The sequence below is a fragment of the Microtus oregoni genome, unplaced genomic scaffold, assembly GCF_018167655.1.
Source record: "Microtus oregoni isolate MIOR12 unplaced genomic scaffold, Mior012 000037F_ref0000500, whole genome shotgun sequence".
Classification (NCBI taxonomy): Eukaryota; Metazoa; Chordata; class Mammalia; order Rodentia; family Cricetidae; genus Microtus; species Microtus oregoni.
The window spans coordinates 25,139,551-25,164,700 of record NW_024543096.1 but is presented as its reverse complement, the minus strand read 5'-3'; the positions used below and the strand labels follow the sequence as shown (position 1 = coordinate 25,164,700).

General features: G+C 42.1%; 1 protein-coding gene across 4 annotated transcripts in view; it reads right to left on the bottom strand.

Annotated features, from left to right (window-relative positions):
- The window catches only part of Map3k20 (mitogen-activated protein kinase kinase kinase 20), a 155,682-nt gene that overhangs the window by 66,764 nt on the left and 63,768 nt on the right, over positions 1 to 25,150 (bottom strand). For all 4 annotated transcript variants that reach the window (XM_041631454.1, XM_041631456.1, XM_041631457.1 and 1 more), the window contains exons 3-7: positions 17,601 to 17,688; positions 10,747 to 10,848; positions 6,863 to 6,928; positions 3,967 to 3,995; positions 3,714 to 3,851 (exon numbers count right to left, since the gene is read on the bottom strand). In XM_041631454.1, the coding sequence (XP_041487388.1) occupies positions 3,714 to 3,851; positions 3,967 to 3,995; positions 6,863 to 6,928; positions 10,747 to 10,848; positions 17,601 to 17,688 (423 nt within the window). The remainder of the gene's footprint in view (positions 1 to 3,713; positions 3,852 to 3,966; positions 3,996 to 6,862; positions 6,929 to 10,746; positions 10,849 to 17,600; positions 17,689 to 25,150) is intronic.

Below are 25,150 nucleotides of genomic sequence, written 5' to 3'. Positions count from 1 at the left end.
CTTCATGAACTATGGGATATTTTATGTTAGAATGATGCTTTTCCTTTATATATATATAAGTATGTATATATTAGGTTGATGTAATTTTTAAACTTTGAGGATTGCAAGCTCCTATGCCCAAAATGGCCACAATTGGAACAACTACCCTTTCTCTCTGGTGTCCAACCCACTGGGAACTCATAATGGCTTTTCAGGTTTGTTTGTTTACAACAAAGGGTTCTGGAGAGCAAGCCTTGGCTTTTCCCTGTCACTGATGACGCTTATTTAGAATGAACAGAAAGAGAAGGGGCAGTGTTAGATGCAATCCCGAATGCTTATCATTCAATCAGCACAAGCGCACTTCCCTGGAGTTCTCTGTGAGGCTCGCCGGCCTTCTCGGTCAAACCTCACTTAAAGAGAAACTAATGGCAGAAGATGATTTTCCCTTCACTTATTTTAGCATGGCACGCATGCGGAGGTCAGACGAGAACTCGTGAGAATCTGCTGTCTCTTAGGGATTAAACTCCTCAGACTTGCCAGCAAATACTTTGACCCACACAGTGACATTTCTCGGGGCCAGAAGCTGACTTTGTTGTTGTCTTGAGATTTATATTTACTTTTATTGTATGTTACATTTGCTTAAAGGTATGTCTGTATCTGACATGTGTGCAGTGCCTGCAGAGGCCAGAAGAGGGCATCGGATCCCCTGGGACTGGAGTTACAGAGAGTTGTCAACATCCGTGTGGGTACTGGAAAGTGAACTGAGGTCCTCGGAAGGAGCAGCCACCTCTTAGCCCCCTAGAAGCTGTTTTTAAAAAGACACGGAAACATTTCTGTTTCAGGAACTCAAGGGCAGGAAGGCTCTTGGATGAGTTTGGAATTAACATTGATAGAGCCAGGGGACTGGATAGCCAGGTTCTCCACCACACCTGGTGTGTGGTGTAGTGTAGTCCTGGCAGCGCGGGTATTTTAGGAAACGGTCTGTGAAGTCCCTGTTAAGTCCCTTCCTCAGCCAGCAGGACAGCCCATGTCTTTAATACCAGAGGTTAGGTAACAGGCAGATCTCTGTGAGTTCCAGGCCAGCCTAGCCTCCACAGGAAATTCCAGGTCAGCCAGAGCTACACAGTGAGCTTTTGACTTAAAAACAAAAGAGAACAAAACCATCCTTTCCCCCAAGAAAGCCGAAGCAAGGCAGGCAAAGGTAGGGGTGGTACACATACAGACATGCAGAGACCCTTCTCTCAAAAGTGGCACGTAGTCTCTGGAGTGAAAGGTTTTTACAACAGATGGAAAACCCACTGCACCAGAAAGATGGATTCAGACTGTGCTTAAGGAAGTGATCAGTGAGACCTGCCACAGGGATTTAAAGACGCGGGAGAGATCCTTAGCTGGGTATCAGAAGTCATGGCTCAGCAACTATGGTTTCCAAGGCAAAGGCATCAGTTCCTGGCTACAGGTACCGAGAGGGCACAGTCTTAAGGAAAAGGAAGAATGGTGTTTCACACAAAGCCCAGGCATCTGGAAGCATTCGAAAGAAAGCGACACAGAGCTTATTTTCATAAATGCAATAATATTGAAACTAAACCTTCATTCTATACATAACTCATAGCTGTGAGTTTAGGTCAAAAATTTCTAATAGGGAAATTCCAAGGCTTGGGGAAAGTTGTCAAAGTAAATACAATACGTGGATTGTGGGAGTAGAAAATAAACCTCAAAACCCATCTGATGAACAAAACGGTGCAAGCTACTTTAAAGCCACGGCTGCCTAAATATGGTTTTCTCTTTTTATACACTCCTGCACATGCGAGGAAAGTCACATGATCAGCTGGACCATGGCCAAATGACCCACGTATGTCAGCCACTCTGCTGTCTTCCCGAATCCCCTTGCTGCATAGAGGGCTCTGCAGAGTATGGCCCTGCTGCAAAGCACAAAGTGGTTCTGCCTGTTAAGGAGCTGGGAAGCAGCCTCAGCTGCCAGGTGTAAGCAGTCCTCAAAGACAAAGCCATGGCTGCCTGGTCCCTTATAGAAAACACACTGGCTTCTGTTCAACAGCATGAAATGAGATACCGGTACTGTCAAACACGCTATGTAAAATGTAGTCAAACGTGCTATGTAATATGTATACCGTCCAGCCCACAGACTAACTCAATAAGCGATCATTTTCCCTAAAGTAAAGGAACGTGACTTGGTAAAAGAAAACAATTTCACAAAAGGTTTAATTTTTTTCCTTCTGTAGGTTGGGGATTGAAGAATTGAACCTAGGGCATATTGCTAGGCAAGTGTACCAGTACCCAGCTAAGCCCTAGCACAAAAAGTCTTAAATTGCAACAAAGCTCCCATTTTCGGAATTTCTAGATGAGTGTGAGATAATAATTCCTGTTACAGAAGGCAGCTTCAGAAGCTGGTGCCCTCCGGAACAGTTATTCTGTTTCTTCAGAAGCTGGTGCCCTCCGGAACAGTTATTCTCTTTCTCCCCTTCTTTCATGGAGAAATACTTTTTCATTCTCAGTAGTAATGTGGTTTTTATTCTTAGAAACATTCAGAACTAAGGGGAATTAGCTACTTGAAGTGGTTACTATTGCCATCCTTTAACCTTCAAAACCCTAGATTTGCTGGGCCTGATGGTGCATGCCTTTAATCCCAGCATTTGAGAGGCAGAGGCAGGCGGATCTCTATGAATTCCAGGACAGCCAGGGTTGTTACACCAAAAAACCCTGCCTTGGAAAACAAAACAAAACAAAACCAAACCCCTAGACTTTAGGCAAAAATACATAATCTATTCTTGAAACTGTTTTCAATAGCCAACAAAAGTCACCTGTGCATAAGAGGTTCATGACTTAGGAAGCACTAGCCAGCTGGAAAGGCCCACATGGAAGGAAGCCAGCAGACTGATCAGAGAACGGGGTGTCCCTGAAAAGTGTCCTTCTCTGGTCATTACCTCCCACCTCAGGTAAAAGGGTGTGCAGAGGGGGCGTGAGCTGTTCCTGACAACCAGTGTCTCTTCTCTGCAAGGTAAGGGGAAGTAGCATCTGTGGCACAGCTGGAAATATGACCTAGAGAAGAAGCATTCCCCATGATGCTCTGGGCTTTTTTCCCCCTTTACAACATTTTAAGGAAAGCATCTTTAAAAGGGGGGCCACAAAGAATTCCTTCCTGCAGCAGGAGCTACCCTAGTAGAAGCCTTTCCCTACTACACGATCCTTCCTTATCTGTCCCCCCATTCTACCCTTGCTCCCATCTGTCAGCTCACGTAGCAACGTCAACACTTGTTTTTGTAGGGTGTGCAGCAGATCTGGACAAGGTTATATGGCTTAACTACATGGCCTTTTGTAGTTTGGGAAATGCATAAGTGTGGCTCACTTAGCAGCTACTGGTGGTCACACACCGTGTGGGCAATCTATTACAATCAAGTGTACTGCAAGAGACCCTCAGTGTCAGTGAATTACACAGCTCTTCTGCCCTGTTCCCACTCCTCACAGCAGCATCCCGGGGAGCGGGCAGCACTGATCGGGTTCTGGATTACTTGCTTCTTGGAAGTAGTGATGGTTCTTCTCAGTGCGGGACAGAAGTGATCAAGCCACACATCAGACAGCTAGAAAGCTCTGTCCCTATGCCGCCACCGTAGATGATCCTCCTGTCTGAGACACAAGCTAAACTTTGGCCCACTTTCTTCTCTAGGCTGTTTGCCCTTCCTATGTCCTTTGGAAAACAAAGAAATAAGAAACACACTCACCACACCATAGGAATATGTGTCACAGGTTTCAGACACAGGGAGACTCTGGATAACTTCTGGAGCCATCCATGGGAAAGTTCCAACCAAGGACATGTGTGTGGTGTGGTTATGGAATCGAGAGGCACCGAAGTCACAGATCTGAGGACACAGGAACCAATGTTAGCCTTCTACCCAGCACTGATGAGAGATGATTGGTCACAAGACCTCCATCAGAAATGAACAACTTTCTCCAAAGTAAAAGATTCGGCCCTACCTTCAGGACTCCATCAGCAGCAATAACAACTACAAGAGAACAGAGAGGAATTAGGATAATCATTTTGTCTGAATTGTCTTACACTGAAGAGAAGCAGAGCTTCACATTTCTAAGTTTGATATTACTGCATTTCTAACTTCACATTATAATCCGGGTATGGTGGTGTGTCCCTGTAATCCCAGGCTGAGGCAGGGGGACGATCATGAGTTTGAGGCCAGCCTGGGCTATAGAGCAAGAACCAAACCTGTCAGGGATATAAAACAAGACTCTGTTCTAAACACACACACACACACACACACACACACACACACACACACACACTCTGTTCTAAACACACACACACACACAGAGAGAGAGAGAGAGAGAGACACTGAGATACACTCAGACAGAGAGAATTTTATATTATAAAGGGTAAGATGAAAATATTTGCTGCATCTGAGAGTTTGTATGAGGGAGGAAATATTTTTTAAAAGCTTAATTCCAAGAGGTGCTGCTCTGAGTGGCTTTTAAGACACTTGCTTCACACAGATGCAGTGAGGGTAAGCCAAAGCAGCTGCACCGCACTCGCCAAGAAAGGGGATGTAGGAATGGCTTTTTCAGGCAGGAGGGGTGGGGAAGAAGGTCAGTCTGGAAACAATACATTTTAAACTCATGCAAAATATCTATGCAAGTATTTCTGGTAAACAGTTTCAAGGCTGACATTAACCTGGGAGTGTTGACACGGCGGGGGGGGGGGGGGGGGGAGGAGAGGGAAGCTGTTACGGGAGAGGGAAAACCATCGAGGCCTGAGCACGATAGATCATCAATGCAGCAGCTGTTCCTCCTAGTGATTTTGGTAACCGGAGAAAGGATTCTGTGTGATCTAATCCATAAAAATAGCCTCAAAGTAAATGTGGGATTGGGAGGCATGAGCTGCATGCTTTTATAAATAAAAATGTAAATAAATATTACTATTCTATCTGCTCCCTATTCCTCCTTCTTAATGTGAGATTAACAAGGGCTCATTTACAAAATCACATTATAAAAATACTTCCTTTGGGGGCTGGAGAGATGGTTCCCTGGGGACAAAAGAACTTGTCATGCAACCAGGTGACCTGAGTTGGACCCCAGAGACCCATATAAAGGCGGAAGGAGAGAACCTGACTCCACAGAGTTGACCCTGCCTTTCAAAGGCACATCATTGCATGCGCGTGTATGCAAATACGCACCAGACATGCATGCACACTAATAATGTGTTTTTATTTTTATTAGATTTATTTACTTATTTTATGTATGTGTATAGGTGTGTGGGTGCATCTAGGCCACGGGAAGCACATGGAGGTCAGAGAACAGCTTGTGTGTGGGGGGGTCAGTCCTCTCTTCCTAATGTGTGGTTTCTGGGGACTGAACTCAGGTTGTCTGGCTTGGTGGTAAGGGCCTCTACTCACGGAGCCATCTTGCTAGCCCATAACTTAAGCTTTCAAAAAACACTACAGAAAATGAAGTCTCTCTCTCCTCCCAGTAAAAATAAATTGCCAGCGTTAGGCTGATATTCTTTTCTTGCTAATGTTTCCTATTAGCTACAGAACTTGTAATTTTTTTTTTTTTAAATGAGGAATTCGCCATCATTGTATAGCCTTCATGGGCTTAAAAAAATCAGAGATTAATAGTACAAACTGAAATTTTGGTCACAAAAGTCTGCTATTTCCTATCTGGTTAGAGATTATTTTCCATTAACTTCCTGTCAGCTAGCTCTGTATCACAACTATGTCTGTCTCAGAAGAACCAAAGAGCAAGTGAGGACGGAAAGGGAGTGACAGTCAGCCGAGCCAGCCAACCAGGTTAGGAGGGGCCAGCTTGGATTCCTGATGGTGGCAGCTGCCTACAACTTCCTGTCCTTCCTGCCTACCACCTGTCAGACCCAGGCCTGGAGGTCCCGAGTGTGAGCAGCGCCCCTGGGGCTCTGCCCAGGCTCCTCTTGCCCGCTTGCTGTCATCGCCCATTCTCAGGACCACACGGCTGGTAAATTCCTGTTTTAGCTGCAGCGATCTTAAATTCCTAAAACTAAATGCTTTTCTGCCTACCAAGAGCCACTGAAGAGTGCAGAAATAACCGATAGCAAGCAAGGGCTGCTTTCTTTCCTCTCTTAAGCAGAACCCTCGGACGCTTATTTAGCTCTGCTAAGTAAACAGTCCTCCTGTCTTTCTGCTAGCTCTGAGGTGACGTCATGGAAGAAGGTAGCATCTAATCCTGGGAGCTATTTTAAGGAGCTCGCTTTCCAAACGATAAGTATAGGGCTCATAAAGTATAGAAAGCCCAGAAAAGAGAAAGAAAAAAAAGGAATGCCTCTACATTCTGAACTCTCAAGCATGCTGGTTATCTTTGGGCGCTAGCTACTTCAGGTAACATGGGCATGAGTGACCAAAAGATGCAAACCATTGGAATTCAGAAATAAAACTCAAAGTTGCTGGCAGAAGGAAGGATCTAAAAATAGGAGGCTTAAAATACACGACTACACACTCTGACCTGGTGGTGCAGATTTTAGAAAAGGACCCTAAGCAAATAATTAGAGATGTGTTTTTTTTCTTAACAAAAAACAAAAATAAAAAAAAACTTGGCCAAAAGGCATTAAACATTTCTTATTTTAGATAAAAACAAAAAACAAAACAAGCCAAACAAAGAAAGGAAACGAGGAGCATAAGCAAATGCAGTAGGCTCCATCCTGTGTTAGACTCGCCCAGAGCATTAGGCAAACCTCAAATAACACACAGACGTCGATCTCTGCTGACAGTGAAAATGTTTCCAGGGTAGTGCAGACCACCCACGAGCTACAAAGCCATGGGAAGCATCGTGCTGGTTATTTCCTGGTGCCAGTGAACTGGGTAAAGTAGCAAGGTCAGACGGTGTGACCACTTACCGTTTCTTGACTTGAGATCTCTGTGGATCACCTTGACTGGAGCCTCCATGTGTAAGTAGTGCATCCCTTTCGTACAAGAGGGGAAGAGGGTTAGTGGTTTGCAGTATCACATCAGTAGGAACGTTCAGAACTTTGCAAAGAAATCCACAGCAGAGAATACGCCCATGTGTTCTGCCCGTCCAGGCCCCACAGAAGAAGAACCACCTCTGCCCACATTAGTGGCAGTTTCTCTAGCAAGGCCAATGCGGATCTCTACTGTGGATCATCTTATTTCTTACAGTACCTAAGAAAGTCACCATCATTTTCTCAGATCTGCAGCAAAATGACCAAGATGGCCTCTGAGCACCCACTGCCAGGTACATGCTACGTCTGCCCAAGCTGAGGCTCCTCGTCTCTCACCTGGACGTCTGCAGCTTGAGCTGCAGTGACATTATTCTCCAAGACCTGAGCTTGAAGACAGAATGGGTGGCCAGCAGGCCCACTGGTGGATAAGGGTGCTGTGGTCTCCTAGTAGATGTACAATGCTTACATCTAAAGATAGGTTTTTCTCACAAGAATAAATCTCCAAATTCACTCTGATCTATTTATAATATGAATTAAGGTACTCTATATACTGCGTGAATCAAATGTCAATAATTTCATTATTTTGAATGAGAAATTATACTTTATGATATATTTCATGGTTATCCCCTTAAAAGTATTTGGTCTTTTTTTTTTTTTGCCAAAAACAGAAAATAGAGGGAAAAATAAATTTTCTACACAGTATTTCTGAAACAGTCCTTTCTACATCAAATCAAACAGGACCTTTTTTTTTTTTGATGAGATGCTCATGAAAGTAATTTATTAAGTACATTTGGGTTTTTTTTAAGTACACAGAACATTACAATTTTATAAAGATGAATTTATTAATAGCTATTCTTCTACTACTCTGGTTATTCCATACGGAGGCATCAAAAGAACAAAGAAAATAAGAAAAGAGTTTCAGCTCTTGTTACATAATGATATCACTGAAAAGAATCAAGTTAGCAGAAGTATTAGTAGCTTAAACGATCTTAACCCATGTAACTGGGATAAAGGGTCTCATTTAATAGCAAGTTCCACATAGTCAAACTGCAGAGCTCCTTGTGTGGCACTTCACAGTCTATACGCCTGAACTTCACAGTCACGCCCTCCTTGCTTTAAAATTAAATCTCCAAATAATTTTCAGGTAGAGTCTATTTGACTATGATTAGGAGGAGGAACAGATGGTTTTTATACTTGCTGACAGAATTTCAAAGGGGACGATTTGACTAGAAAAAATTTAAAATATAGGCATTTTTTTACTCCATGTCAGATTATCAGAAGAAAAAGTCTAATAAGTTATTGGTGCACAGAGCATAGTAGTGGTCAACTCTGGAAACTCAGGAACATCTCATTATGTAATCAGAAAACTCAATTATTTTGTAGTCACTTGCTTTGTTTTTATTGCAAAACCATTGAAAAGGGCTGAAAAATACTTTCATCTGGTTTAACTATCTGTGAATTCTCTCTCCTTGTGGGGGGCCCGAGACAGGGTTTCTCTTTGTAACATCTCTGATTGCCCTGTAACTTACTCTGTAGACCAGGCTGGCCTCAAACTCAGAGATCTGTCTGCCTCTGCCTCCTGAGTGCTGGGAGTAAAGGCGTGCGCCACCACAGGGCATATTTGTGAATTCTTAATAAGATCTGACAGGTACCAGGGAGGCTTGGGGGACTTGGGATGGAGGCAGCATTCGAGTCCGCGCCCTAATTGTCCCTCACATACAACTGCGGATGCACATGCCTGCCCGCTCCCCTTCCTCCTCCTTCTGGGAGGGAAGAGCACCCTGGCAGCTTTGAGTGCAGCTCCCAACAGCAAAGACGTTGAGCAACGCCTATTTCCAAATGTGTGAGTCAACTCTCAGGATGAATTATTCATTCTCTGATGTCTCAACATGTTATTGCTTCAGTGGCTTCAATCATGGTGAACCCAAAAGGCTCACAGGCTGAATTAGAAACAGCACCAAACAGAGCCAAGCCTTGGTATTTAAAATTTACACTTAGCTGTAGGGGACAGGGTTGAAGTCGATCTTAAAGTAGGGGTTCCATCTTCCTTTTTCAGACCATCTGGAATAATTCCTACATATTGCATATCACTTAGGATTATGAGTAAATGGGTCCATTTTCTGGGGCCAAACACATGGGAATTTATCTTTTCGATTCATTCTCTAATTGGGCAAGGAGGTTTTATTAGCTTGGGACCGGGACTCTCCCCACCTTCATTTCCCTGGATCTCTGCTTTCATTGTGCTACTTAACTCTGCTCCTTTTCTTCCCTGTTCTTCTGCAGTGGAGAAGCAGCTCTCCTGAGAAACTCAAAATAACAGTGCTACTCTGGAGCCAAGAGAGGTGGCCCTCAGGCAGGACCATGTGACAGAGGGCCAAGTGGGTGCTGCAGCTGGAATGGGGGACTGTAAGGCAGAGGGAGCACAGCTGGAAGCTGCCACTTGATTTGTTTGCTGCCTATCCACCCTAAGTACCACTAAGTCATAACAGGAGTGTAATTAACTGAGCACCCAAAACATAACGTCAGTAGAGTGCAATAAGGACTGTGTGTGTTTCCATCCGTGTAGGCACATTTCCACAATGCTGCAGGCAACCGCCAGCATCACCATGGCCTTGCCTACTCGCAGGTGCGCCGCGTGTACTATGGACACTCACGGGTGCTCCTTGTGTACTATGGACACTCACGGGTGCTCCTTGCGTACTACGGACACTCATGGGTGCTCCTTGTGTACTACGGACACTCACGGGTGCTCCTCGTGTACTATGGACACTCACGGGTGCTCCTCGTGTACTATGGACACTCACGGGTGTTCCTTGAGTACTATGGACATTTAGAGAAGTGAGTATGATATTGCATGAAAGCATCTTCAATAACGTGGAATGTTAAGATAAATTTAAGATGTCTGATGCATGGATACATAAATAAGCTCATCACCACAGCCCTAGAAGTTTGGCATCACATTCAAACATAGGGTTGCTTATATCTAACTCACAGGTAGCCAGTAGCAGCATTAGCATAAAAGTTTATTTGTTTTCTTTTACTTTTCCTGTTTGAGGAATTTGGTCGGTGCTGGCGAAACATAAAGCATTCAAGATAATCCCCCCACAAAACAGTTTCATCCTGAAGTCACTATGTATCTTTATCTTTGCCATGAGAACAAAATATAAGCTGCTTCCCTTACCGAACACTAAGCGACACTATATATATTTGCTTTGTAAAGAGATGTCTGTAGGAAAAGTGTTAGGATGCACAGGAGCTACCTGCCCAGGTAAAGTGCCAACCACTTGCTACCTAGAGGATCCCAGAATACAAACGTGAAGACCACAGACATTACTTAGATAAAGCTGATTCCAAGGCAGTTATGACGAAGACCTGGTCAGGTAGGAAAGTGCAAACAAGGAGAAAAATTACATATTCAGAGCCAATAAGACCAACCCTACCATAAGTCACATTTTAGAGACTCATGGAGAGACTCTCAGGACAACAAAACTGTGATTTTTACATATAATATGGCAAGAGAGTTTGCCAATTACAATGTCACAAAACAAAACAAAAAAATCTCTGCCCTGAAGCTTCCTGACTTTGTAAAACTTGATTTATGGAAAGAAATGAAGAAAGAAACAGAAAAGGGGGGTGGTATTCAGTAATGGACAGGCAATGACCTAAAAATATTATCTGAAAAAATAAAAATATTATTTGTAGATTGAGTTGAATTATATTTTACTATATCTGATCTAAAAAAAAATACCTAAAGACATAGAATAAAGAACTTCCTGACATACGATGACTCCGCCCACCGCTGTCGGTGCTAAGCAGCCTACCTTTGGCTACGTCGGTGGCCCAGGTCATGATGTGATCCATGTCCATCTCCTCGCTCCTGTTGCTGTTGATGTAATCATACAGGGATCCCAGAGAAGCATATTCTGTTTTAAAAAGGAGTAAGACACAATTAAAGCTGTGCTTTGGAAACAAGACTCTATATTTTCATTGAGAAAACATATTAAAGAGTTTAATAAAAGATGATATTAAGACTACGTAAGAGTCGCCTTGATCATGGTATCTCTTCTCAGTAATAGAATAGTGACTAGGACAGTTTTATTCTTTTTTTTTTTTCCCCAACTTGAGGCTTTTTATCTCTTTCTCTTGTCTGACTAGACTGCTGGAGCCTTCAGCACAATGCTCGATGAATGTGGTAAGAACAGAATCCATCTGTGCCAGCTTTTCAATCATTGAGCGTGATGTTAGCTGTGGAGTTCTATAGCTGCTATTTACTGAGACAATTCATTTTTACTCCTAGTATGAGGGGACTTATCATTATCAATGGAGGTCACAGTCTCTCAAGTGCTTTCTGTAAGGACTGCAGATACAGCTCAGCGATAGGACACTGTGCTAGCATGCCCAAGGCCCTAGGTTCAGCCCCTACCACCACCAAAAAGAACCAATACAATCAAATCTTCTCTTGTATCTTTTGAAGTGTCCACATTTTGTTTTCGTCTTATATTCTATTACCTGTTATTGTACCCTCTATTAACTGATTTCAGATGTTAAGCCAACACCTTGTATTCCTGGAAAATATTTCACTGGTCATGGAGTACAATCTTTTATTATTGTCAGGATTTTTTAAAATTTAATTAAGGCAAAAATTATATCATTCCTCCTCTTTCACCTCCCTTCTACCCCTTTCATGTCTGGCCTTTCTCCCAAATTCGCAGTTCCCTCTTCTTTAACCAATATTATCATATATAATGCAATATAGATAAATATATATTATATACTATTCACATATATATAAATATATATGAATAAACACATGCACACTCCACTGAGTCCCCTTATACTGCTTGCGTGTATATGTTTCTAGAGATGACCATTCTGTACTAGCTAACCAGTCTGGGGCTCATCCCTGGGGTAGACTATTGCCTGTAGCTCTTCATCTAGGGGTGTGGTCAGTGAGATTTTCCCCTGTCTACCTTGGGATGTCCACTGTTGTTGGAATTATTCAGTTCTTGCTTACACAGTCCTGTGATGGAATACAACATTTTTTAACATGTTTTAACATTTTTTAGTTTCTTTATGCTAATATGGTTACAAAGTTTTGTATTGAATGCATGAGGGATGTTGACTTTGTTTCCTGATCATGTCTTTGTGTGGTTGCTTTGGTGTAGGTATAACACTGGCCTTATAGACTACTGACCTCTCTGTCTTCAGACAGTATGGGGAAGGAAGGTTGATATTATTTCTTCTATAAATATCTGATAGAATTCACTAGCAAAAATAATCATCTTTTCTTTATGGAAATATTTTAAACTACTAATTATGTTTTTATTATACATAGATCCAGATTTATTCCTTGAGTCAGTTTTATTGTTGTTGTTTTATTTTGTTCATTTGAGACAGGGTCTTAGGTAGACCAGGCTAGACTCAAACTTGCTACACAACAAAAGCTTGCCTTAAACTCCTGATATTCCTGCTTGCACCTCCAAGAGCTGATATCATTTCAGAGGTCCAGCTCTAGAGTCAGGTGGATCATTGCATCATCTCAGGAGACGGCTGATTGCATGCAAGCAGGCTTATTTATTAGTACAGCTGCACGCGTCACTCATGAGCTTCTGGAGCTCCCTCAGGAATCACAGCCTTCTTTTCTCCCCATCCATGGCTTTGCCAGGGTCTCTCTTTTCTTAGTCAATCTGGCTAAAGATTTATTTTGTTAAGTGTTTAAAAACCAAGTCTTCTTTTTTTTTTAATTTTTCTCTGCCATTTCAATCTTCCATTTTATTGCACCTGTCCTGATGTCTCACTTTTTCTTTTCCGTGTCTTACTTCGGTCCTCTTGGATTCTCCTTTCTGCTCTTTCTTCGGGATGAAGATGCTGATGGTACCAAGCTCAAACTTGCTTCTCTTACCATACAGCTGCTGGAGATTACACACTCCCTGCTTAGTGCTGCATTTGATAGTTCTGGCATGTTTCCGTTTTATTCTATTCTAGTCTAGTACAAATCTTTAAGGCATTGTGATTTCTTTGGGGATCCAGAAGGCATTTAAAAGCATGGCATTTAATTTTCAAATACTCGGTGCTTTTTTTTTTTTTGCCATGTCCTTTGGTTGCCCATGTTTAATTTAATTCAACTGTGGTTGGAGAAAATGCATTGTACAGTATCAATGATTTCTGATCTACTGAATATGATTTATGATTTAATGACCTCACGCTATATCTGAAGAGCATCCCTTGTAGATGGTGCGCTATGCAGATGTGAGTTAGGGGCATTTGGCTGAGAAGGTTCTTTAACTTCTTTATACCTCTGCCAATTCTGTTTAGTTATCCTACCAATTATTGAAAGGAAGATTGAAAGTAATTATTGTTGAATTGCTACAATTATTACAGATCTCTAATATATTCACCCCTTTATCATTACAAATTGTCTTTATTTGTTTCTAGTATTATATAAATTCTATTTTGTGTGATGTTAGCATAGATACCCTGGTTTCTAATGAGTACTATTGGCATAGAACATCCTTCTCTTTCTTCTTATTTTCAACCTGTGTCTTTGACTCTGATATATGTATTGTAAATAGTGAATACTTTAACCCTGCTTTGTTATCATACCTAAAAAGTCTCTGCCCTTTGATTGGAATATTAAGACCACTCATATTTAATGTAATTAATGACAAAATTGGGTTGACATCTGCCATCTTGTTTTTTTATGTCTCCTGGCTTCAGTCAGATGTTCCCTATTTATTGCACCCTAATATATCATTTTGATTCTTTGACTATTTTACAGATTTATTTTCAAAATTGTGGCGGGCGGGGGGAGAGATGGGGATATGTATACATGAAGAGTCAATCGCCGTTAGATACAACCCTGGAGATGGAGTTACAGGCAGTTATGAGCCAGCCAACATGGCTGCTTGGAACTGAACTCAAATTCTCTGCAAGAGTAGTATGCATATTAAAACAGGCTCTCATTATATATCTGTGGCTGGACGTAAGATCACTCCATAGACCAGGCTGGCCTCAAATTCATAGAGATCTGCCTGCCTATTCTCTTGAGTGCTGGGATTAAAGGCGTGCACCACCAACCAGGTTCTTAACTACTGAACCATCTCTTCATGCCTTTGATTTTTTTTAAATAAGGTCTTCCTGTACAGCTTGGGCTGGTCTCAAATTCACAGTCCTGTGCCTCAGCTTCCTGTGCACGTAGATCATAGACTCCTGCCACCTCCTGATCAATGTGTTTTTAATTTCTTGAGTGACATCTTTGTGGCGACTCAAGAAATGATATAACACATTTCATAGCACAATAATTTCAGATTTATACTAATCTAAAATCTAAAATATGTTATACTCTTTTCTCCACTATGACTATTGCTCCCTGATCTTTTATACTATTATTGCAATATGTTAAATTCCTATGTTTTAATCAATAAAACATTCATTGCTCTATTAAATTTTGTTTTTAAACATGTTATGAATGAGACATGAGAATGTATTTAAAGAGTCTTATATCAGGTCACCTTTTCACCCTTTTTCTTGCCATGAGTTCTTTCCTGAGATTCTTTCATTATTTAGTGTCCTCCTTCAGCTCAGAGGACCTACTTTAGTATTGCTTTCATCTGTTGTTTCCATACGAAGGCTCACACCGAAGGCCTCCTTGCTGACTACATGTTCTACGTGACGCCCTAAGCCCAGTATTTCTATTAAGCAGATCTTCCTGCAATAACACCACTCATTCTCTGTCCCAGAACAACTTTATAGTTATTTCACCATTAGGAGACATTTTCTTTCGCTTGATGCGCTCCTTTCTTTCCATAGGTACATATCATTTTATTGGCATCTGGCCTCCATTCCTGAAGATGAAAAGTCATCGCTGATCATTTTGTCTTTTATATTTTGGGGCTGTTTCCCCCTTACTTTCTTCAAAATTTTCACTTTGGCTTATCAGTGGATTGGCCATGGTTTGGATGTGAGCTCTTTTATAGTTAACATTAGATGACTTTAAATCAGTGACTAGCAAAACTAACATCTTAACTACTCTACCAAGGGAGTGAACTCATCCACCTTTCGTCTCATTGGGAACTGAAGACTCACCATAAATCCATACGGTTCTCAAATCACTTTATGTTTCCCTAGAAGTTAGTTTATTGAGCTTCAGTGTAAAGTATTTGTTCTCTCTCTCTCTTTCCCTCTCTCTGTCTCTTTCTTTCCTTTTTGTGAGTAAAGGTCACAATTTTATTGTTTTTATAACAGCTTAGAACTGGATCACTTGGTTCTTTCTCTTATCGACTCCCAGTTCAATGCTCACATTTCTTACTAGCCAGCATCCTCTCGGATGCAGGTGGGCTCAGCAAACTCAAGTCTCACTGCAATCTTCTTTGTAGTTTTGCCCTTTGGTGGAAAGTAGGCTCAGTCTGTCCACCGTAGCTACTCTGCTTCCTGTCCTAATGCCACTTTCCCTGGGAATACCAAGAATCCTTGCTCTTCTTGTCCTGTGTCCTGTGACTCCTGCTTGCCGTGTTGTTCTGCAGAATGTCCAGTGGGTCTTGGGAACGTTCACCATGTTAACAGGAGCAATATTGGCACAGAAAGCTCTGCTTTAATTTTTTTTTTTAAAAAAAGTTACTAGCAGGGGCTGGAGAGATGGCTCAGTGGTTAAGAGCACTGACTGCTCTTCCAGAGGACCCTGGTTCAATTCCTAGCACCCACATGGCAGCTCATACCTGTCTGTAACTCTAGATCCAGGATATCTGACACCCTCATATAGGGAAAACACATCCACATATTTTTTAAAAAAGTTTTAAGGAAGTTAAATATGTTCTTTGATTTCCAAGCTGTTTTTTTTTTCTTTTGAGTTTTATCGTAATGGTAGCAGGCTCTGAAAATGCAAATGTGTATATATATATATATATATATATATATATATATATATATATTTATCCCTTAGAATCCTTAGGGGATTGAGTCCCCCCATCCAGGTACTAAAATGTCTATATAGGTTTTTTTCTATAAAACAACAGTGTTTGCATAACTATGTAACACACACAATGTAAACAAATGTATTTTTGTTTTGTTTGCTTTTCTTTTTCATTTGTTTTTGGTTTTTCAAGACAGGGTTTCACTGTGTAGTCCTGGCTGTCCTAGAACTCACTCTATAGACCAAGCTGGCCTTGAACTCACAGAAATCTACCTGCCTCTGCCTCTTGAGTGGTGGGATTAAAGGTGTGCCCCACCAATTCCCAGCACAAATATTTTTTTTAACTGAAATATTTTAATTGACACATATTCTATAGAAAACATACTTTGAATTATGTTCTCTTTTTGATGGTCTTACTATCTTGCCCTACTGAACAGCAGCGACATCAAGTCGTGGCCTCCAGTCTGTCGCAAGGGTCACAAAGGGTACCCCTCATATCTTACAGTGTGCTGTGTTGCTGAATTATAATGTTTAATAGGGTAGGTACGCTAAATGCACTTTCGTCTTGGATACCGGCCATTTATGGCGGGCTTACTGAGATTTCAGCCCACTGTGGATGGAGGAACATCTGTTCTTAGAATCATTTCTCTACCCCTCACACTAGCAAATGGAACGTAGACGCTAAGCAAACAGTGGTTATAGTACATTGCTTTCCATCATCACTGCCCCCCTCCCACTCTGGTCTCTTTCTTTCTCTCCTTAGTTGGTTAAATTCATGAATGGGGAACCTTTGCATATGGAGAACCCAGCGTTCTACTGTTGCAACAAATATCATTATCATGAAACTTCCTCATAAGGTGCCACCAAGATGACGAACCTTCGTATAGATTACGACCAGTGAATGTCTGCAATCTGTTCTAAACTGCGAGACTTGCCCCTAATTAGCTAATGAGAAGGACCAGTCAATAACAGAACACACAAATGAGATGTGTCTGTGATTAAAGCAAACCAAGGTCAAGCTGAAGGAAATGAGTTTGGGGACTTACAATTAATATGCTCTGTGGTTGAATTGAATGAGGACGCGGCTGGACCTGATCAAAGCTGTTTACTGTAAAACTGTAAAATCCAACGTTACAGGTACAGTGGCCCTATCTCTGCTCACTAGGACGTACAAACGTAAGTGTAAAATGTTTACAAGTATATCTTTTGTAGTTTCTTGTGGCCAAATTTTCCATGTGCTCATTCTCAGAAAGGGTATTTCCATCAGCTAAAAATTCCTGCTCAAAACTACGTGATAACTTAGCTCAAGGTCGTTATGAGCGCAAATGACCAAACCTGAAAAATATGATCCTCACATCAGGGACCCGAATAAAGAGCGCCGGTGGGATTAGGATGCGCTGCAAGACTTACAGCACGAACAGCTCCAGAAATCTTAATTTATAAAAGGTCACAGAGTTACAAAAAACATCTCTCACTTCAACTAATTAAATGAAATTTTAGTTAAGTGGCACCTTACATATCGGCACTGAGCTGCAGGTGCATTTGCATCTACACAGGTGTAATTAGCACAATTAAACATGGGAGAGTGGAAACACCATTCTTAATTATATTGATATAATCAGTTTTATTAATGCTTTATGGCAACAAACGTGGCATCTGTCAGTAGTACACACTTCATGACAGAACCTAATATTAAGCATTTTAGCACATGAAGGAATCAAAAGTCAGGTACCTGGGAGGGAAGACAGACCAACAGTGAGGTCCTACCTGTGACGATACCGTAGTTGGGAGGTTCCAGAATGACTCCATAAAACTGGATGATGTTCCTGTGGCTGAGGACGCTCAGGATCTCAGCCTGGACGAAAACAAAAGATGGCATGGTGTAAAAGGTCACCCGTGTGCGTTTTATTACATAGGCTTCACACATCACATGTGTACATATTAATACATAGGCTTCACAGTCACCTCTGTGAGTCTTATTACATAGGCTTCACACATCACATGTGTACATATTAATACATAGGCTTCACAGTCACCTCTGTGAGTCTTATTACATAGGCTTCACACATCACATGTGTACATATTAATACATAGGCTTCACAGTCACCTCTGTGAGTCTTATTACATAGGCTTCACACATCACATGTGTACATATTAATACATAGGCTTCACAGTCACCTCTGTGAGTCTTATTACATAGGCTTCACACATCACATGTGTACATATTAATACATAGGCTTCACAGTCACCTCTGTGAGTCTTATTACATAGGCTTCACACATCACATGTGTACATATTAATACATAGGCTTCACACGTCACCTGTGTGAGTCTTATTACATAGGCTTCACACATCACATGTGTACATATTAATACATAGGCTTCACAGTCACCTCTGTGTGTCTTTATTACATAGGCTTCACACATCACATGTGTACATATTAATACATAGGCTTCACAGTCACCTGTGTGTGTCTTTATTACATAGGCTTCACACATCACATGTGTACATATTAATACATAGGCTTCACATGTCACCTGTGTGTGTCTTTATTACATAGGCTTCACACATCACATGTGTACATATTAATACATAGGCTTCACACGTCACCTGTGTGAGTCTTATTACATAGGCTTCACACGTCACCTGTGTGAGTTTTATTACATAGGCTTCACATGTCACACGTGTGGGTCTTAATACACAGGCTTCCCATCCGCGTTGCTTTCACTTACATGGAAAAGACACATGCATGCTCAACAAGAATGTGATGCTGACAAGACTGCCTTCAGAAGCATAGTTCAAAGTCTAAAACTTCCTGACCGCGACTGAGATGGCAACAAGCGTCACAACTACTAGTCAGTCCACGTGGCAGGGGTGGAGGATGAAGAGGCAGACAGAATATTTATGTTCAGTAAAAGCCCTTTTCTAAGCAGCCAAATATATTTTTCCTATACACTGTCTCTTTGGTGCGGGGGGGGGGGGTGTGGGCAGCAAGCCTGGACTTTTATCAGCTGAGTGAGTCAGAATTAAGCTAGAAGTTCAACCTTCCTAACGCTGGGACCCTTTCACACAGGTCCTCATGTTGTGCTGACCCCCAACCATAAAATTATGCCATTGCTACTTCAGAACTGTAATTTTGGTACTGTTGTGAATCGTAACGTAAATATCTGATATACAACTCCCCGGAGGGGGTCACAACCCCCAGGTTGAGAACCACTGCACTACTGGAATAGATTCACTTAATTCTGTTATTTATAGTGTACCCAAGGTATAGTGATTTTCCAATAAGTAATTAGAAATACATTATCACCGTCTTCGCATGTGAATGCAGAAAGGTAGATCCCTGATGTTTGCTGGAGAGCTAATAGGAGGCCATGTTGGTACAGTATGAAATGTGTTACTGCTAGGAAACTTTTCACGAATGGCATGGCAAAATAAGTTACATTTATTAAACTTAACTTTTAACTTAAAAACATCATAGTGCATATTTGCTAATATCAAAAAGAGGACATTGTATTGCCGGATAGTTTTATGCCAACTTGACGTTAGAGTTATCGGAAAGGAGGGAACCTAAACTAAGACAATGCCTCCATGAGACCCAGTTGTAGGGCATTTTCTTAATTAGTGATTGATGTGGGAGGGCCCAGCCCGTTGTGGGTGGTGCTGCTCCTGGGCCGGTGATCCTGGGTTCTTTAAGAAAGCAGGCTGAGCAAGTCACAGGGTTAAGCCAGTAAACATCATCCCTCCATGACCTATACCTCTGCTCCTGCCTCCAGGATCCTGCCTTGACTTGAGTTCTGGCCTTGACTTCCACCAGTGATGGACTATTACCTGGGAGAATAAGATGAAATAAACCCTTTCTTTCCCTAAATTGCTTTGGTCAGAGCATTTTATCACAGCAATAGTAACCCTAGCTAGGACAGAAATTGGTACTAGAATCATGGGGTATTGCTGTGGCAGACATGACATGCTGCTGGGATAGGGGCCATGTTTGTGGGGACTTTGGAGGGACTCTGGCACTTTGGGCAAGAGACTTCAGTGAGTCTTCAATGCTTGCGAGCTGTTTCGTGGGAATCTGGGAGAGAGAGAGAGTGTTGACGGCAATGTGGAGCATGAGATCCCAGGTTGTGAAGTTTCAGAGAGAAGTTTAAAGACTCTATTGGCGCCATTTGCTATTTTGAATTTGGATTCCATGGTTCTGGTTGCTGGGGCTGAGGAGTTGGCTGTGGTTAACAAGATATCAGAACTCATTAGGACATTATGTACATAAATCATATATATATTACAGTCTTATCACACTATGGAGATAAATTATGGCTAATCAAGAAATTTAGAATGTAAGGAGGCATAAGTCAAATATAGAAAAGGTTTAACATTTTAAGTGTACAGCATATTACTGGCAACCAGAAAACGGAGTTTTAATTCTCCAGCCTAGGAAGGGGCTACCAAGAGGAAAGTCAGAAAGGGCTCCCCAAGGGAACCTACTAACTATGAATTAGTGAGGGATTTCCTACATATTTATTTCCATAAATAAGAGTTGTGATTTCATCAAAAACACACCCTGCAACTAGTAAGTAGGTAGAAAATAAATGAAGTTTTGAGGGTTGGTGTGAAGTTGATACTGGCAAGTATAAAATACTGGACAGCTCACTTGTGTCAGTAGCCAATCTCTTCTTCGACCTAAGCTAGCTGGAAGGGTCCCTTGAGCTAGATTTCAGAAAAATGACTGTCCAATGATGCAAAGGCCAGGTGTGAAATTTATGTTCTACAGCTCACCCTTGTCTTAAACTTTGGGAGCTAGGATTTGATGGCAGTGCTTCAAGTGTCCCTGTCCAAGACAAACAAGCACCTTTGCTAGAGACGCCCCGCTTGCTTTTTTCTCTTTGAGCACACCCTGTGTCTGGAGTGAACCTCTTAGGGACTCAATGCTAGCCATGTCATGGTCATGGGAGGAGAAGCCTCAAATGCTAACTTACTAAAGCCAGCAGCATCCCTATCAACAACCTATAAACACTTGTCCTTAGACCCACAGGTAAGTGTAGTCTTCACCATGTGCTAGGGAGACTTCTCTTTGTAACAGACAGAGACCACCATGAAAAACCACAACTAACCAAAAACCAAAATGCAGAGGTGTGAAGCCAGGCCCAACAGATAAGTTTCAAAACATGCCCAAGCCTACAGCTCAGGGAATATTGCAGAAGAAGGGTAGAAAGCTTGTAAGAACCGGAAGTTCAGGGAGTTTGCTGGCAGATTGTGTTTCCTGGTAATGTCAGAAGCTACACCCATCAAGCCTCACCAACATAACTACTTAAACATGAAGTGAACAAGAACAATGGTACACAAGTCAAAGTGGATGGGGAAATGACCCCGAGGCTCAGTCCTACAGAAAGAACTCTAGGCCACTGAGGGAACCTGGGAACAGGAGAGACAGCTTTCCCCAGGGAAGGGCACACTGGTTGTCCAGTGCCAAAACATACACCTTAGTAATATTACATGGTCTAAAAGGTTATATTTAGGAATATATTATAACACACACATATACACATACGCATGCATAACAACTAGTGAAAAAAGAGGCCATAAATTTGAAGGAGAGCTGGGAGATATCTATGGGAGGGCTTGGAGGGAGGAAAGGGAAGGGATAAATGTAATTATATTATTTCAGAAATTAAAAAAAGGCAGACGCTTACTCAGCCTTAAAGCTTCTGTCTGCTCCATCCTGCCATCTATTTCCAGCAGGTGAGCTGCGTGCTCTGCTTCTCTTCATGTCGCTGCAGCAAGTGCTCCTCCCCAGTGCACGGAGATGGAGCCCCAGTGCTCGGCAGGGGAGCCTCTTTATGCAGGCTGCTCGTGGTGAGCAGCAGGCATACCCAGCAAAGATGCAGCAGGCCCTCCAGCAGAGGGAAGCTTGTATAAAGGGAAAGCCCTGGTTCCTGGGTAAGGAGCACTCCTTATCTTCATGACCACAGAGCCCACAACTGTTGTCCTTAGTAGGATAGTGGACAAGGAGCAAGAGATCTTGGAACTCTGAAGGCAGTACTTGGAGACCTGTGAGGCCAGACTGCCTACTTCCTTCAGGCCGGGGCAGACCTTCCCTTTCCATCCCTTCTCTGCTAACTGCATCACACTCTCATCACCAAGACAAGGACAGTTCTCAGTCTCAGGCAAAAGGCTTGTATGCAACAAGTTTTGGGGGCTCAAACGGACCCAACCCTGAAACATGCCGCCCGAATCACTGCATTCATGGCTCGGAACATTTTCCTAAAATCAAACCCCCTTTTCAAAAGTGACTCATACATAGTGGTAAAATGGAAAACTAGCCCCTTGACTTTGGAAAAGCTGTCACAAGAACAACCTACACAGCAGGATGGGGGGTTTAATCACCAGAGTGTCAGGCACAGGTCAGGCCTTTTGAGTCACTCCAGGTTTAATGAGACCCATTCCCTTTCCAGCGAGGCTCCCCAGGTACTCAGGGAGGAAGAAAGGCTAAATGAACTGAATCCGGGCTCCATAATAGGAACCCTATATCCCTAAAGAGATTTGACGTCATAAATACATGTTTTTTTCCCTTCTAGGAAACTGGTTACAGATGCTAAGAAAAACAAAACCAGTCATTTTCCCCGTGTTTCTTAAAAACTGACCCCAGGTCGCGTGAGGCTTTCGTCAGCCACGTCAGCAGAACTGAGAAGTTTCTGGTTGCTCAACGGTTTTCCTGGGTGGGATGCTACAGCCAACTCAGCACCTGGAGAGGGGCCTTGGCCCTCTAGGTTAGTGCATGCCTAACTAAACTAAGATTAGACTAACCTGGCTGAACAGGAGGGTGGTAAGAACTTAGTGGAACAAACAGTGTTCAGGCCCAAGACCCAAAGAATGTCTTAAACCACATGTTCATTGTGCCTACAACTGGGTATAGTTGTAGTTTACATGAAAAAACAAAATACCAAAACAACCTGTGCTTAAATTTGGATGACCAAACCACATGTAAAAATCTGGCTTTTGATCACAATGTACTTACCCTGTCAAAGAGTTGGTCGCATTGTGCTAAACTATTAAACAAAAACGTATAATTCCAAAGAAAGTCTTGGGTCTTGCTTTCTTCCTTGAAAATGACTTGGATGAACACATTTCCCGATTGCTTTAGTTTTAAAGTCTGATGATAATTAATGTATTATTAATGATAATTAATATATTATTAATACCATTTTTCATGGAGGAGGCACTCAATAACTACCCAGTGAACTGGACAGGGTATATTAGGACCTCCTTCTCTGCAGAGGGACTGACTTTTGTGTTAGCCTGCCTGTGCTACTTAATGGGGGACTGATAGAGTTGCATTTTTAATGCCCCAAAGCTCTATGTGGTAACTAGAGGCTCAGTCTCTTGTGTGGTGCTACTGGGGGATAGCGAGATCTTGAAGTGGAGGGCCTGGAGGGAAGTCTTACCCCTCAAGAGGAAAATGGGGTCCTAGACTCTTCCCCTTCCATTTCTCCAGCATCCAGACATAAACAGGCTCCCTCTACCAACATTCTCATCATATGCTGTGGAGCCTCAGGAGATGGGGTCAATCAGTCATAGACTGAACCCTCCCAAACTGTGAGCCACACTAACCTTGCCCCCAGGTTAAGAGAATTTGTCTCTGGAGTTACATTACAGTAATGGAAAGCTATCACTACCAAAGGACTCTGGGAAAAATTAAGACTCTGAGACCCACTCTTCTCACTTGCGACACAAGGGGACAGAAAGTCCTACCCCATTTCCAGCAAATGCCAGGTGCTCACCAATGTCAGTCTTTCCTCTGCTCCTCTGGCCTCTTCCCTGCTCCTTCCATCATGAGTCAACCCACATTTTCAGGCTGATTAATTAATCTCCTCTAACAGTGGATTCCACTGACATAAGTTGCTTGATTTAGTTTCATATACTTATACTTGTCTTTCCATGTTTACCTATGGTTTCACCTAAACACAATGCAACATTTTCAAAGCATTTATCTATTTTATTGTATTTAAATGTTGGAGGAGGTGGGCCTTAGATGGGTTAATTAGCTCAATTACCAGGGGCCTACTAAATATCAGTAATAAAATCTGCTTTCCCACTTCTGCCTCTTTTATATATGTTTCTCGTCCTTGTTCTCTTTAAAGAATGGCCAATAAAGTTGTCTATCTTGGCTTGGTGTTGCACATCTATAATCCCAACCCTAGGGAGGTAGAGGTAGGAGAATCAGAAGTTCAAAGTCATTGTGAGCTATACAGGCAGTTCAAGGTCATCATGGATGCTGTGCAGCACTGTCTTAAAAACAAACAACAACCCCACAAAACCTAAATAAATAAAAATATTTTAAAAATTATTAAGATAAAATATTTACTAAGAACTGCCTTGCTCAAATAGATATGAATTTGCAGAGTTCCCTATATCAAAGGCTACCATTTTTTTGAGTGCCTACTCAGTATGAACTAGACTAAGCGTTCCTTTTCTCACAACAAACCAGGGCTCCTGTCTAGTTCCACACTTTCTACAGGGGAAAGAAACCTAGGTAAGGAGATAAGCCCAGGGCACAGTGGATGACAAAGCCAGATTTTAAACACAAGTTGTGTAATGTGGGATTTTCCCTCTGTATGCTGTGATTACCATTAATGAATAAAGAACTGCTTTGTATCTATAGGAGAGTAGGGGAGGCAGAGCAGAGCTAGGTGGGGAGGACAAGACTGAATGCTGGGAGAAAGAAGGGTGGAGTCAGAGAGAAGCCATGTAGCACCACTGGAGACAGATGCCTGGAACTTTTCCCAGTAAGCCACAGCCACATGACAATACACAGATGAACAGAAATGAGTTAAATTGAGATGTAAGAGTTAGCCAATAAAAAGCTAGAGCTAATAGGCCAAGCAATGAAAACAACCAAGTGACTCTCTTTCTACAAAGTGGCACCCACGTGACCAACAAGAATCCACTTAAAAACCTGAGAGAACTTGAAATTCTAGACACAAAAGAACAGAGTTTAGCACAGTTTCTTGGCAGTCACAATTTTTTTCTAGAAGGGCTTGTAGCAAGCAAGGCACCCTGGAGCACAGTAAAAACTGTGAGGCTTCTTTTTAAAAAGCGGTAGTTTCCAATAGAACATCCCCATTGTCTCAGTGTGTGGGTGCACAGCTCGCGGTCCTGAGTTCCATGCTCGTGCTCTCTCTCCTTCTGCTCCTGATTTGGACCTTGAGATTTCTGTCCGGTGCTCCAAATTGGGTCTCTGTCTCTGTCTCTGTCTCTTTTCATCACCTGATGAAGGTTAATATTCAGGAGGATGCCTATATGTTTTTCTTTGGGTTCTC